This window comes from Phytophthora sojae (assembly GCF_000149755.1).
Source record: "Phytophthora sojae unplaced genomic scaffold PHYSOscaffold_15, whole genome shotgun sequence".
NCBI classification, from domain to species: domain Eukaryota; phylum Oomycota; class Peronosporomycetes; order Peronosporales; family Peronosporaceae; genus Phytophthora; species Phytophthora sojae.
The window spans coordinates 501,160-513,883 of record NW_009258129.1 but is presented as its reverse complement, the minus strand read 5'-3'; the positions used below and the strand labels follow the sequence as shown (position 1 = coordinate 513,883).

General features: G+C 57.9%; 7 protein-coding genes across 7 annotated transcripts; 4 read left to right on the top strand and 3 right to left on the bottom strand.

Annotated features, from left to right (window-relative positions):
- Positions 1 to 107: 107 nt before the first annotated feature.
- Positions 108 to 917, bottom strand: PHYSODRAFT_532575 (hypothetical protein; the record flags this gene model as incomplete). Its single annotated transcript, XM_009540406.1, has 2 exons — positions 108 to 797; positions 885 to 917. The coding sequence occupies 2 exons, from the start codon at positions 915 to 917 to the stop codon at positions 108 to 110; spliced, it is 723 nt and encodes a 240-aa protein (XP_009538701.1).
- A 397-nt stretch (positions 918 to 1,314) lies between these two features.
- On the top strand, positions 1,315 to 2,087 carry PHYSODRAFT_307560 (hypothetical protein; the record flags this gene model as incomplete). The annotated part of the gene is made up of 2 exons (XM_009540405.1): positions 1,315 to 1,866; positions 1,938 to 2,087. The coding sequence occupies 2 exons, from the start codon at positions 1,315 to 1,317 to the stop codon at positions 2,085 to 2,087; spliced, it is 702 nt and encodes a 233-aa protein (XP_009538700.1).
- Positions 2,088 to 2,287: 200 nt separating this feature from the next.
- On the top strand, positions 2,288 to 3,160 carry PHYSODRAFT_532829 (hypothetical protein; the record flags this gene model as incomplete). The annotated part of the gene is made up of 1 exon (XM_009540404.1): positions 2,288 to 3,160. A coding segment is annotated over one exon (873 nt), but the record flags the coding sequence as incomplete, so codon positions are not given.
- Positions 3,161 to 3,786: 626 nt separating this feature from the next.
- PHYSODRAFT_533329 (hypothetical protein) lies at positions 3,787 to 5,172 on the bottom strand (the record flags this gene model as incomplete). Its single annotated transcript, XM_009540403.1, has 3 exons — positions 3,787 to 4,560; positions 4,684 to 4,943; positions 5,073 to 5,172. The coding sequence occupies 3 exons, from the start codon at positions 5,170 to 5,172 to the stop codon at positions 3,787 to 3,789; spliced, it is 1,134 nt and encodes a 377-aa protein (XP_009538698.1).
- Positions 5,173 to 5,461: 289 nt separating this feature from the next.
- On the top strand, positions 5,462 to 6,448 carry PHYSODRAFT_533029 (hypothetical protein; the record flags this gene model as incomplete). Its single annotated transcript, XM_009540402.1, has 2 exons — positions 5,462 to 5,513; positions 5,595 to 6,448. The coding sequence occupies 2 exons, from the start codon at positions 5,462 to 5,464 to the stop codon at positions 6,446 to 6,448; spliced, it is 906 nt and encodes a 301-aa protein (XP_009538697.1).
- A 195-nt stretch (positions 6,449 to 6,643) lies between these two features.
- On the bottom strand, positions 6,644 to 9,311 carry PHYSODRAFT_532799 (hypothetical protein; the record flags this gene model as incomplete). Its single annotated transcript, XM_009540401.1, has 3 exons — positions 6,644 to 7,180; positions 7,286 to 9,152; positions 9,214 to 9,311. 3 exons carry the CDS (start codon positions 9,309 to 9,311, stop codon positions 6,644 to 6,646), a joined length of 2,502 nt encoding a protein of 833 aa, XP_009538696.1.
- A 273-nt stretch (positions 9,312 to 9,584) lies between these two features.
- On the top strand, positions 9,585 to 12,667 carry PHYSODRAFT_566345 (hypothetical protein; the record flags this gene model as incomplete). Its single annotated transcript, XM_009540400.1, has 1 exon — positions 9,585 to 12,667. One exon carries the CDS (start codon positions 9,585 to 9,587, stop codon positions 12,567 to 12,569), a length of 2,985 nt encoding a protein of 994 aa, XP_009538695.1. The 3' UTR covers positions 12,570 to 12,667.
- Between the last annotated feature and the right edge of the window lie 57 nt (positions 12,668 to 12,724).

Genomic DNA, 12,724 nt, shown 5'->3' with positions numbered 1-12,724 from the left:
ACGCCACCGCAGTAGATTAAGAAACAATATATCATAGCAACGCACGCATGACGCGGGTTTGCTGATGGAGTAGTGCTGCATTATCGTTCGTTGCTATCCGTAACGGCTTAGGCGGACTTGCCAGCTACCCGTGTGGTGAACGAGCCGTCAGTCTGTCCGAAGAAGGCCTTCTCGGCCATGCCGCAGAAAAGGCCGACCTCCACCACACCAGGGAGCAGCTTAAGGCGATCGCAGAGCGTCTTGGGTTCGCTGATGACGCCGAAGTTCACGTCAAGCACGAAGTTGCCGTTGTCCGTGACCACGGGGCCGGCCTTGCACTTGGCCATGCGTAGCACGGGCTTGCCGCCGAAGTCCTGCTCCATCTTGTGTATGAGCGGCACGTAGGCCATGGGGATGACCTCGACGGGCACGCCCTGCGTCCACTGCTCGCCGAGCTGCTTGGACTCCTTGCGGTAGTCGGCGATCACGACGAACTTCTTGGCCGCGAAGGCCACGATCTTCTCCTGCAGCTGGCAGCCGCCGCCGCCCTTGATGCAGTTGAGCTGCAGGTCCACCTCGTCGGCGCCGTCGATGGTCACGTCGATCACGGGGCTCTCGTCCAGGCTAGTGAGCGTGAGCTTGTGCTCGGCGATGAGCTGCTTGGCCTGGAAGGACGTGGGGATGCACTTGACGTTCGTGAGCTTCTGCTCCTTGACGAGCTCACCGAGGCGCTCGGCCGCGTACACGACCGTGGAGCCGCTGCCGACGCCCACGACGAAGCCGCTCTGCACGTACTCGTCCACGGCCTGGCGCGCAGCCTGCAGCAGCAGCAACAGCAGAGACAATGAGGAGCTTTACTCACTTACTCTGCCACCGACCAGCAGCGAGTCTTATGGGCGGCGTACCGTGCGCTTGGACTGTTCGATGGGGCTCAGCATTGAAGAGGAGGAGTGCGGACTGGACGACGGAATGGAGAATGCGCTCGAGCCTCAAGTCGGCGTCGCAGAACTGCAAGTTGGTCGAGTGGCTGGTGGCACATCAACAACGGACGGAGGATGGCGGTGCTGACGTACGCGAACGAAGTGGGGCTCCATGTCACCAGTGGTACACATGCATTATACCGATGTGAATCTAATATCGAAGGGGCTGTACCGGTACTAACCAGGATCACATCTTATCTAATTTCCACGACTATGGTTATATAGAGGATGTTTTATTTGACAAAAAGTGAAGTGTACCAGTCGCGAAAATGCCAAAGGTTGAAGCTGCGTCCCGGCTTTTAGCGACTCAAAACTTCAGTCTCTGCTTGGTCGGTTCCAGCCCCACGTCGTCTCCATGCTCGGGCTGCGCCTCGTCCGCCGGCGCGCCGCTGTGCGCTGCAGACCCAGCGCCGCATTCCACTCGAAGCCCCCAGCGACGGCGGAGAACGTGGCTCTGCTGCGAGACCTGGAGACGGCGCTCAAGACGGACCCGGAGGCTGCGCAGCGACTGAGCGCGCTGCTGTCGCCGTCCACGACCCGGAACTTGTCCAGGGCGCTCAACACAGTGCAGCTCTCAGCGAAGACCCCAGCGGAAGATGCAGCGGTCTCTAAGGCTGTCACCCCCACCGCTGCCAGTGTGACGCCTCCCACGACGCAGGAGCTCAAGCTGGTGGCGCTGCAAGTCGGTCTGCCCTTCATCGGCTTCGGCTTCGTGGACAACTTCATCATGATCATCGCCGGAGACTACATCGACCTGACGCTGGGCGTGTCGCTCGGCATCTCGTCCATGGCAGCTGCTGGCATTGGCAACACCATCTCGGACATCGCGGGCCTGGGGCTGGGCAACATCGTCGAAGACTTCTGCGCGCGGCTTGGACTACCCGTCCCGGCACTGACGAACGAACAGGTACGTCTGCATACTGCATGACGCTCGCAATGCATTAGTTTTCTCACCTTCTTGTTGCTTGGCATTTGCAGATGCTGTTGAAGCAAACGCGGATGGCCAAGGTGGCTGGCAGCTCCATCGGGGTGACGATCGGCTGTCTGCTGGGCATGGTGCCGCTGCTATTCCTCGAAACGAGAGACAAGGAGAACAATTCTGACGCTGAGATCAAGACCAGCAAGTAGAATACAATGTAGTACCAACTTGTACCCGAAGCCATGCACTAATCGATGCATTAATCGTCGGACGTCAAAGCCTAACGTTGAACACGCAGTCGATGTCAATGAGTAGTCACTATCACCAGGGAAGACTACTCGTGCGATACAAAAGGCAAGTAAAGTAAATTCAAGACCCGATTGCTGTCACTATTCGCTGTCTTTCGTCGATGCCGTCTCCAGCCATCGCGGCCGGCGTGGCGCGAGCTGTTGTGCAGTGGTTCGAGAGCTCCTCGCAGTGTCAGAAGAAGATCCCCACCTCGGAGTGGACTGTGCTGGCAGGCATCGTATTGCACACGCGTAGCCCCTCTTCTCCAGCTGACACAGAGCCGAATGACACATGCCGCGTGCTGGCGGCTGCCACTGGCAACAAGTGTCTCGGACGACGCGACCTGAACGCCGACGGCCTCGTAGTCAACGACTGCCACGCCGAAGTGTTGGCGAGGCGTGCGCTGCTCCGTTATCTGTACGCAGAGGCGCTCTATTGGCAGGAAAATGGGCTCGAGTCAAGTGAGCAGTCGATCTTCGAGCGGCATTCGACGTCGCATCGACTGGCGCTCAAGCCGCAGCATTCGCTGCATCTCTTCATCAGTGAGGCACCCTGTGGAGACGCCGCAATCTACGAACTACGCGAAGAGGTGGTGGACGAGTTGGTGCAGCAACGTGAAGCGAGGGGAGAGGCGAACGATGGCGAGCGTAGCGAGTTGCGCCTCACGGGGGCCAAAGCTCATGGCAACAAGAGGCCGAGAGGTGACGTCTCTGCAAAAGACCGTGACACTCCACCGGACAAACGATTCGCTCAAGCAGTTGGCATCACGCGCGTGAAATCGGGTCGCTCGGACTTGCCAGTCGATAAGCAGACGTTGTCCATGAGCTGCTCGGACAAACTGACCAAGTGGAACGCGCTGGGACTGCAGGGGTCGCTGTTGTTGCAATTCTTTGAGCCTGTCTTCCTGAGCTCGATCGTTGTGAGCGAAGACAAGCAGGCGATGTCTGTGGCCAAGCAGCAGCAAGCGCTTCAACGTGCAGTGTGTGCACGTTTGGAAGAGCGCAGTGCGATGATAGAGGGGGCGCGTCTATCCTCGTGCGAAGCGTGTGTCACCTCCGACATGCCTCCGTTCACACGTCAGCGCGCATCGAACCTCGCTCCGTCAAGTTTAGCGCTCAACTGGACGAGTAAAGAATCGTATTGGCTCGCTGCAGGAAACAGCTCTTCAACCAAGCCAAGCAATGCAACAGACAGGTTTGCAGCAAAGTTCTTCAAGAGCTTCGAGATCGAGTTCCTCATGGCCGCCACGGGCTTCAAGCAGGGCGCCAAGAAGGCCTCGAAGATGGATCGAGTTGCCATGGAGCGAGTGGCTTCACGTCTGTCCAAGAGGAACTTGCTTCGGGCATTTCACCACGTCCTCGACCAGACGCCGTCGCTTTCGAGCAGCGCAAGCGCTCTGAAATATCTGCAACTTAAGCGAGCAGTTCCCTTAGCCGCATCACCGGATGGGACACCCTCTGCGTCTGCGTCTACAGCTGTCATCACCTCCAAGGATCAACGGAGCCGATTCTTTACGGCTTTTAGCGATTGGGTCGGGGTCCCCACTTCATTCAAGCAGTTCAAGCTCTGAGATACAAATGAGTCATGGGTCGTTTCTTATCATAACGTCACCCACGGGTTCTAAGCGTTCTGCTCCATGCTCTTCTGGCACTTTTTGCGATCCTTCTCAAGACGCTCCTCATAAATAATGGACCCAATGTTCCCAGTAGACCTCAGAATGTCGAAGGCCATAGCGAACGTATCCACGCAGTCGGCGATGCGGAAGACACCGCCAAAGTCCATGTGGCCGCCGTCTCCGAGAGGAAGCGGCAACTGCGTTTCCTCGTGCAGGAAGTTGGGCAGCTTCTTGTTGCCGAACAGCTCAAAGAATGCCAGCAACAAAGTCGACACCGGTGGCTGAGGTTTGTTCTTTCGCTTCGAGCTGTAGCGCTGGAAGATGTACGCCACCATCATGTAGACCCGGAAGCTGCCGAGTCCACCCGTGAATGGCTTATCAAGCTCGAACTGGTGCAGGAATTCCTTCAGGAACATCACCATAGTCGTGAACGGCGCGCCCAGCGTATTCTGCAGCCGATGAGCGAGAGAAGTGGAGCGCCCGTGTTCACTCGCCTCGAAAGCCTCCCGGTTCACGCCAATATCAATCGACAGCTTGGTCTTCGTGTCCAGCACCATGAGAATGGGGATCTTCGCCTTGTGCAAGCATTTCACTTGGAAGTGCGGCCTCTGGGCCTTCAGTAAGAACTGCAGGGCGCGCAGAACGCGGATCTTGCGTCGACGAAGCGTCGGGTTCCAATGTGAAGCTGCTGTGGGCTGGACACGCCGCGTGATGTCTGCATTGTCCTCCGAGGCCGCCGTCCCAACAGGCAGCGCCAGGTTCAGTGAGAACGAAGATTCCTCCTCCTCCTCTACTGGTTGGTTAGTAGATAATCGAGCACAACTCTCCAATCTCTCGTCTTCATCTTCTCCCACTCCGGTCGGCTCCTGCTCTTCAACGACTTCATCTTCTTCATCCACTACCACCACCGTCGGCCATGGCTGCGACGCTGCCGACAGTGAGATGTTGCCCACAGTAATATCCAGATCGCTGCGGAAGGTGTCGAGCCCTGTGCTGGAGGACCCGTAGAGCTGCACCGTCGCGTCCTGGAAAGCCGACGAGATGAGGTCGCGCACGTCCTCGAACACCCTCGTGCGCAGCTGCTTCTCCTGCGGTGAGAGCGCCACCCGTTCCGCAAACGCCCTCAGCTCCGCGTCCATAGCCGCCTCGCGACTGGAAGCCGCTTCGTTGCCTTTATTCGCTTTGGGATCGCTCTCCTTACGCTGGCGGCCTCTTTTGCGTCGCACCTCGCGGGTCTTCTGCACCTTCTTGGGGCTGCGCGGCTGCTTCTTGCGCTGCGAGCGAGGTCCACGGGCGTCTCTCGCCTTCTCCCAATTGGTCGCGGAGCCCGCGGGGCGGATGCCCGACGCACGCAGCGGCTTGGCCGTGGTCGAGCGCTTCTTGTGACGCATGACCTCTTTGAGCTCTTGACCACCAAGCGTCGAGACGTGGATTCACGCCTCGCCATTGGTCAAAAAGCCTGTCAACGGCTGTAACGGTCGCCGTAATGGTCGAGCAGATCGCAGGATGGCGCTGCTCAAAGCAAGCCTCTGCATGGAGCCCCTTCTGCGTCGTTGCCGCGAGTTCCTTTCCGCCACTTGGTGTCTGTCGCCCACACGACGATTCAGGCAGCGGCGGAAGAGCGGAGAGCGCACAACTGACTGCGAGCACAACTGCTTTGGAGACGCATAAGCCGACATGATGCGGTTCCTTGCGCTCGTGGTGGCGGCCACCTGCGTGCTGTCCACGCAAGGTAAAAATGTGTGCTCAACTGTGCTGGAGAGAGGAGAGCAGTTCCCCATTGACAGTGTCTGTTGTTGTTGAATTGTTGCAGCGCTGACTACGCATGAAATGAGGGAAGAGATCTCCTTCGACAGCCTGGAGGTGCCGGAGGGTGGCCGCAAGTTGGCCGGCGCTCAGGTGGACACGACGCTCTGGGCCGAGAACTACACGCCGGGCCAGGTCATGGCGGCGGAGGACGAGGAGCGTGCGGTCGGCGTCTGGCCCACGTCCAAGGGCACGGTGCCACTTACCAAGCCCCGTGTGGTGGGGCCCACTACCCCGTTCGACGGTGGCATGAAAACCTACAAGCGCAGCAACGTGGCGTTTAAATCCGGCGCGAAGATGACCAGGGCGAACGCCGTGTTCGTCGTCCAGGCCGGCGGCACCCTCAGCAACGTCATTATCGCCGGTGGCGGCGGCGTCTTCTGCGAGACGCACAACTGCGCGCTGGTGAACGTGTGGTTCAAGGGATCGATCCAGAGCGCGCTCCACGTCAACTCGGGCACGGGCATCACGACCATCACGGGCGGCGGCGCCAGAAACGTGGCGCACCGCGTCGTCTACGGCCAGGCCTCGGGCACGGTCGTCGTCAGCGGCGGCTTCTACATGGAGAACTCGGGCAGACTGTTCGAGTCGTGCGGCACGTGTGGCCCCGTCAAGCGCGGCGTTATCGTGGACGGCGTCGTGAGCGTGAACCCCACTGCGGAGCTCATCCGTGTGAACCAGAACTACAACGACAGGGGCACGATTTCCAAGGCGACCATTTCGACGGCCAACAGCCTCCCGGTGTGCACGCGCTTCAACGGAGGCGCCACCCCCAGGAAAGTCGGCAACGGAGCGGCTCCTCCCGTCTGCTCGTACACCAAGGCGGCTGTGACGATCAAGTCGCCCGTGACGCAGTCCTAATCAGATTGAAACGAGTTTGGGGTGATCAAATGCGCAGTTCAGGGCATTATTGCGTTCGTTTTCGATGTTGCAGAGAGCGATTGCGAGCTTTCTTGTCAGCTAGAATAGCGTGTAGTAAAATGGAAAGACAAGCTATTATCTCTGTTCATGAAGGTCAGCGATTAGCTCTCACCTTACGGTATCTCCCTATCGTTATTACCCGTCAAGTTCAAACGCGATTGAGAAGAGCGAAGACTTGAACGTATCCGCGTCACACATTGACCGCAAGTTGTTGACACAGCGTAGAACCTTTTCCGCCCATTGGGGGCTCATTACGTGGGCATCGTGCAGCAACTTTACTACGGTCTGTTGGCGGATGTCGTCGACATTTCTGGTCACGAGCCTCTGCAGAGTTTCGACCAGCGCCACATGCTGGAAGACGTCAGTCTCACTGCCGTCCAATGCCGCAAGCGCGACTTTGACGATGTTGGCGCTGATCTCGCAAGTACCGGGGCTTCCAAAGCCCAACACGATGTATCCCTTCATTTGATCGTATAGCATTCGAACGTTGAGCGTCTGGCCAGAGTGTAGCAACTGCTCGAAGCACTTCAACATGACCAAAAGGACGTCCGTGTTGGCTGAGCTTTGATTCTTGTGCTCGTAGAACACTTGCTTGGCAATAGCGACCGAGTCCCAGTTCGCAACAAGTGGTAGAAGCTGGTAAGTTGCGCCAGACGCACCGTGGACAGGTAACTGGTGCTCGATTCCAGTCGACGTCTTTGTGTTCTCTTCATGTTCGTCCTCCTCTTCCTCCGTCGTGGCTTCGGTGTCGGGGGCAAACAGCATCGCGCGACGCACAGATCCCGGAAGGCTGAGTAGTACATCTACGTACAGCGGCACGAGTTCCTGGTACTGCTCCAGATTCCTCGCGAGATATGATAACCCAACGCGCCGCAGATTCAGACTCGCTTCGGGATGGAACTCGCGCTCGATAATGGTTAAACACAACTCGATCTGCTCTGTAAAATCTCGGGTTGGCTCCTCGGGTATATCCCCTGCGTCATCTTCGCTCTGCGCTCGGTGAGTTGGCGCCGTCCGAAGAAAAGCTGATGCGACGATGAGAAGCTGCGCCTTCACCTCCCACCAAGCGTGTCTGGACGACAATTGTGTCAATCGGGGCAGTAAGTCTAGAACGAGGTTCACGTCGTAGTTCAGGAACGGAATCAGCATGGACAAACAGGCAGCTCGCAGCTTTTCACACGGTGTTTCCAGCCCGATACAGCAGTAGTAGTGATACAAGTCCACAAGTGTGTCGTCCAGCTCGTTTTCCATGCCAATTAGGATCGTCAACATGTGCACGAACAACGGGATGTCATTAGCCAGTGCCTCACGCAGATGCTTGATGGCTTGGATGTGCGCCAGTACTGTGTTGGGCAGGAACGCGTAGAATATCCGTAGCAGAGGAGCTCGCTTGTTGGCGTATCGACTGAGAATCGGCGTGAACTTCGGAAGCAGGAACTCGGGCATGAGTAACGATGCAGCAGTAGCATCTCGACGGACACAATACTGGCCTAGAACCTGAAACAATTCTGCTGATGCCCGAAAGAAGACGTGGTTCTCGTCATGCTCCGTGAAGAAAGAATGCATGAGCCCAACAAACTTCCAGAACTCCCGTGGGAAGTCTAAGAACGCCACCGCAAGCAGCTCAGCCTCTTCCTCGATCCCTCTTATCACCTCCGCACACTCGTGGTCTCCAAAAATATGTCCTTCGTACGCATTGTCGATGAAATTCTCGAATTTATCTTTTCCCCCTCGAGGCTTCAGCGTGAGCCCCATACTTGCAAGTTTGCGAGTCACGGCCTCATTCAGCAGATCCATTGGTCTCCGTCTCTGGACGAGCTCCGGGTTGCTGTTTCCTCCGCCATTCATACCCCGCGTGTCGAAAGAAGCAACACCATTGCGCCCTTCACCGAGTAAACCACTTGAGCTATGGCCCGAAAAGCCCAGAGATTCACTTTCCTTGGCCTCTCGCGTCGCACGAAGCTTTTCAAGCCCCTTCTGGTTGATGGTCTTGATCTGCACCTCGCGCACAACCTGCTGAGTCATGAGCACAGGGTTGCTGTCGTCATTGCGAACAGGTTTGGTCGCACCTCGCAACACGGTGGCTTTGCTGGCGCTGCGCAGAGTTGGATATCTGTCCGGGGTGTCGGTCATCAGACGCTCGAGCTGCTGTGTTTCCTCGTGTTGCGAGTGAATATCCCGCATCTTCCGGTTCAGCTGCGTCTGGTCTTTCGTCTCAGCGATCTCAGGCTCACGCATCTTGTCTCGAATGAAGGCCGAGTTGGTCGGTTTGGCGTAAGGAGGGATTTCCTCCACCGTGTCCAAGCCTTTGGCCACACTAGCGGGTGCTGCTATGTTGCCTGAACCTGCGGTGGGTGGCTGCGTTACGGCGGTAGGTTGGATCGTGCGCTTTGTCAAGCACTGGTAGAGCTTAGTGAGGAAGGCAACTGCTGCGCCGTTCTGGCAGTGGATGATGGCGTCGATGTCGGCTTTGTTGGTCAGCGGCTCCAGGTCGACGAAGCGGCCGAAGATCTTGGCCAGCTGGTCCCAGTTGTCCTTCTTGACCTTCATGCCAATGCCGTTGTCGTACGAGTGCATGCTGATGTCCTTGTCATAGTAGCGCGACAGGATCTCGGCCACGAGGAAGCCATTGGCAAAGTCTCTGCTCGGTATCCACAGAGGTTTAGTGTTCGTCAGGCACCTTCAGACTCTGAAGACGGACCTACCGCTTGACGTTCTTGATGGAGTAGGCCAGGTCCAAGCTCTGTATCCATCGCAGCAGCTCCCGGTTCAGCTTGTTGCTCTTGGCGTCGGCATCTCCCATCGCTGCGATAATCAACGTGCTCGAATGGGGTCAACGTCGCTTCAAGATAAATGCTGCAACCGTCGAGTGTAGCCATTTAGAAACGCCCTTTAGAAATATACGATGTGACCCACACCACTTTTTCTACCCATTACACCCTCCACCCTCCGACAGCGCCTTCTCGTGTTCGTCTACACCAACTATGCCGGATCGTAGGTCTCGAGACCGAGCCACTGCTTGTCGTCCATCACTGGCCAACAACAACGTAGGTAACTCTTCGCCTGCCCACCCCACATGCGCGTGCTGCGTCCGACTCGGCTGGCGCTGCAGCGCCTGCGCGCCCACAGCGCGCGTCAGCAGCGCGTGCAGCTGATCGCCCGCGCCTTCAGCGACGCCGCGGACCCGGCCAAGCGCGCGCTGGACCCGTCCGCAGCCGCTCCGAGCTCCGCCGCCGTGCCCGACGCCTCTGCGCCGCACGTTAACGGCTTCGTGAACGGCAGCCGCACTGGCCACGACGACCTGAAGCTGCAGAGCGAGTCCGTACAGTTCCTGGCCTCGTACCAGGACGACGAGCAGCGCCAGCAGCAGGACGTCGAGTTCACGGCGCAGCGCATCGGCTTCCCCATCAGCGAGGCGGAGCTCAAGGAGCGCGCCGAGTACGAGAACCTGCACGAGCACCGCGAGGTGGACGGCATCCGCGAGGAGACCAGAGCCGAGGCGGAGGCCAAGGCCGAGCGGATCATGGCCGTACTGCGCCACTCCATGTCGGAGCTCGAGATCGGCAAGGTCATCCACCGCATCGCACAGTACGCGACGCTTCCGCGCGTCACGGGCCTGTCCCGCAAGCAGTTCCTGCGCTCTCTGGAGACGCGCTTCGGCGAAAACAACAAGAAGGAGTTCGGCTACATGCTCGCGTTCCTGCAGGGCCGCGACGAGGTCATCGAGCAGCTCGAGATCGACTCGAGGCAGGGCGGCGCCGAGGCTGACAGCATTGATGTACCACTGGGTGAGCCAGACGCGCAGGTTGCAGAGACCTCGGATGACTTTGTGGTGCCCAAGATCATGGGCCTGCACCCGGACCTGGTGGCGGACCCGCAGTTCGTCAGCATTGTGTTCTGCTACTGCCGCCTGGCGTGTCTGAACTCGCTCAAGCTCATGCAGCGGCCGGCGGCAGGACTCAACCGTGGATCCAAGTCGAGCTTGTGGCAGGTCAAGGCGGACTTCCGCAAGGTGCTGGACATGGAGGGGTACTCGCACTACGCCGACATGCTCGGACTGGAGAAGCCAGCTAAGGATGAGGACGACGAAGACATGGACGCGGTGGACGCGGAGTGGGAAGAGTTCAACTTGGAGAACGACCGCATTGATTTCCGCATGCTGCTATCGCAGACGCAGGGTATCGTTGACTTTATGAAGACGGAGCTCTCGAACGAGACGATCTCCAAGATGCTCGTGGCGATGCTGGCGTCCGTGAAGACGTCCAAGCTGCACCGCAAGATCTTCCAGGAGATGGTGTGCAACATCCAGACGGCGTTCCCGGAGACATACCACGAGCAGCTACTGTCGGAGCTTGTGCCGTTCCTGTCGGGAGACAACGCCACGTACGAGGATTTCGACTCGGAAGTGGCTACGACTGCGCTGCAGCACCACCAGATGCGTAACGAGGCTATCATCCGTGCTCTGTTGGAGACGCGCATGCGGGTCGGTCACATTCTTATCAATGACATCGATGAAACGGAGCTTGATCAGTCCATTTCGAAGAAGCTGACGCCGGAGCAGCACGAGAAGGTGATCACGACGGCTTGGAACATCGTGTCGGTGCTGGACGACCGCAAGTACCACATGTTCTTCACGCGTTTCCTCAAGTACAAGCTCGCGTGGCGACCGAACCGCGCCACATTCGGCGACACCTTCCTGTCGGACGTGCGCAAGACTCTTGGTCCTCGCGACGCTGAGACCATCATGCCCATGTTCGAGGAAGTGTTCCAGCAGCTGTCGGTCGAGACGCTTACTATTTGTCGTGTGAAGCTGCGCCACTCCCGAAAGATGCTGCGCGGACGCGGCGCGTTGGAGCCGCTCAACGACGCGGGTCGTGAGCGTCTTGAAACCGTTTGGCAGCCCTCTCGCTGCGCATTCTTCCGTAATTTGCCTCATGGTGTAACCCCGAAGCACTTGGAGAAGGCACTGGCACACATTGGAGGCGTCAAGCGCTTCATCCTGTTCGCCAACCCTCTGAATGGCCCGCCCGACTCGCTCGATGAGAATTCTGATGACGAAGATGACGATGACGACGAAGAGGATGAAGACGAGGAGGGTGGAGAGGGCGACGGTGAAGACAAGCCCAAGAAGAAGAAGAAGAAGAAAAAGGCGAAGGCAAAATCAAAACTGTCGAAGGCCAAGGCCAAGGACATGACAATGTTCCGGAAGCCGAAGAAGAAAGACACCATCATTGCTAGCGACAAGAAGACGCCGTACCAGGCCGTAGTGGAGTTCGACTCTGAGGGCGCGTGCCGTAAGGCGAACATGCGCGCGCTGCAGATCTTCGGTGTGATGATGATGGGCTACAAGGAGTACCGACCTGTGTTCCCGACTCCGGCAGACGACCGCGCGGGTCTCACGCTCATGAACGTTCCTTACGGCACCAAGGTCGGAGACCTTGTCGACGAGGTGAACCAGGTCCTGGCAGAGGCCGGTCTTACCATGAAGGTCTCTGGCCTGGTGCCTCGCGGTGTTATGCTGACTAACGGTCGCTTGGACCTGCGCTTCCCGTCCTTCGTGGAGGCCGCGCAAGTCGCGGAGCTGCTGCACGACTACGTGTACCCCATGAAGTGCCGTCGGCCACTTTCGAAGCGCGACGAGGAACGTTTTGCCGACTTCGTGAAGTATCAAAACACGCTCAAGTCGGAGGCTGGGAAGGAGCAGGAGAAGAAGGAGCAGGAGGAGGAGAGCGAAGAGCCCGTAGCACAGGAGGACGAGGCTGCTGATCAGAATGAGGAAGAGACGATAGTCTTTGGCGTCCCCGATGAAGAGGATGAGGAAGAAGATGATGATATCGATGATGAAGACGAAGATGCTGACGAAGAGGACGAGGTGTACGTGAAGAAGACCAGCAAGGACGTACATGTGGTGACAGAAGCCCTCGAGGAGTATTTCAAGGCGTGGCGCGAATCCGAAGAAAACCTGACAGAAGAGCAGAAGGCGCTCGGAGAGAAGCTTCGTCCGTTTGACGTCACGTGGACCCCGCTGCCCAAGCCCAGGAACAAGCACATGTACCTTTAGACTTGCCAGCCCAGCCCAGCGGATAGACAGACAAACCACTACAGTGATAGCAGGCCTTTAGTTAGCATTTCACATTGTGAATAGATACTTAGACACACACAGCTACCTCCCCGTTGTTTGTTTTGAAAGTGTTAGCCTCGCTTCACTTTGTCAGT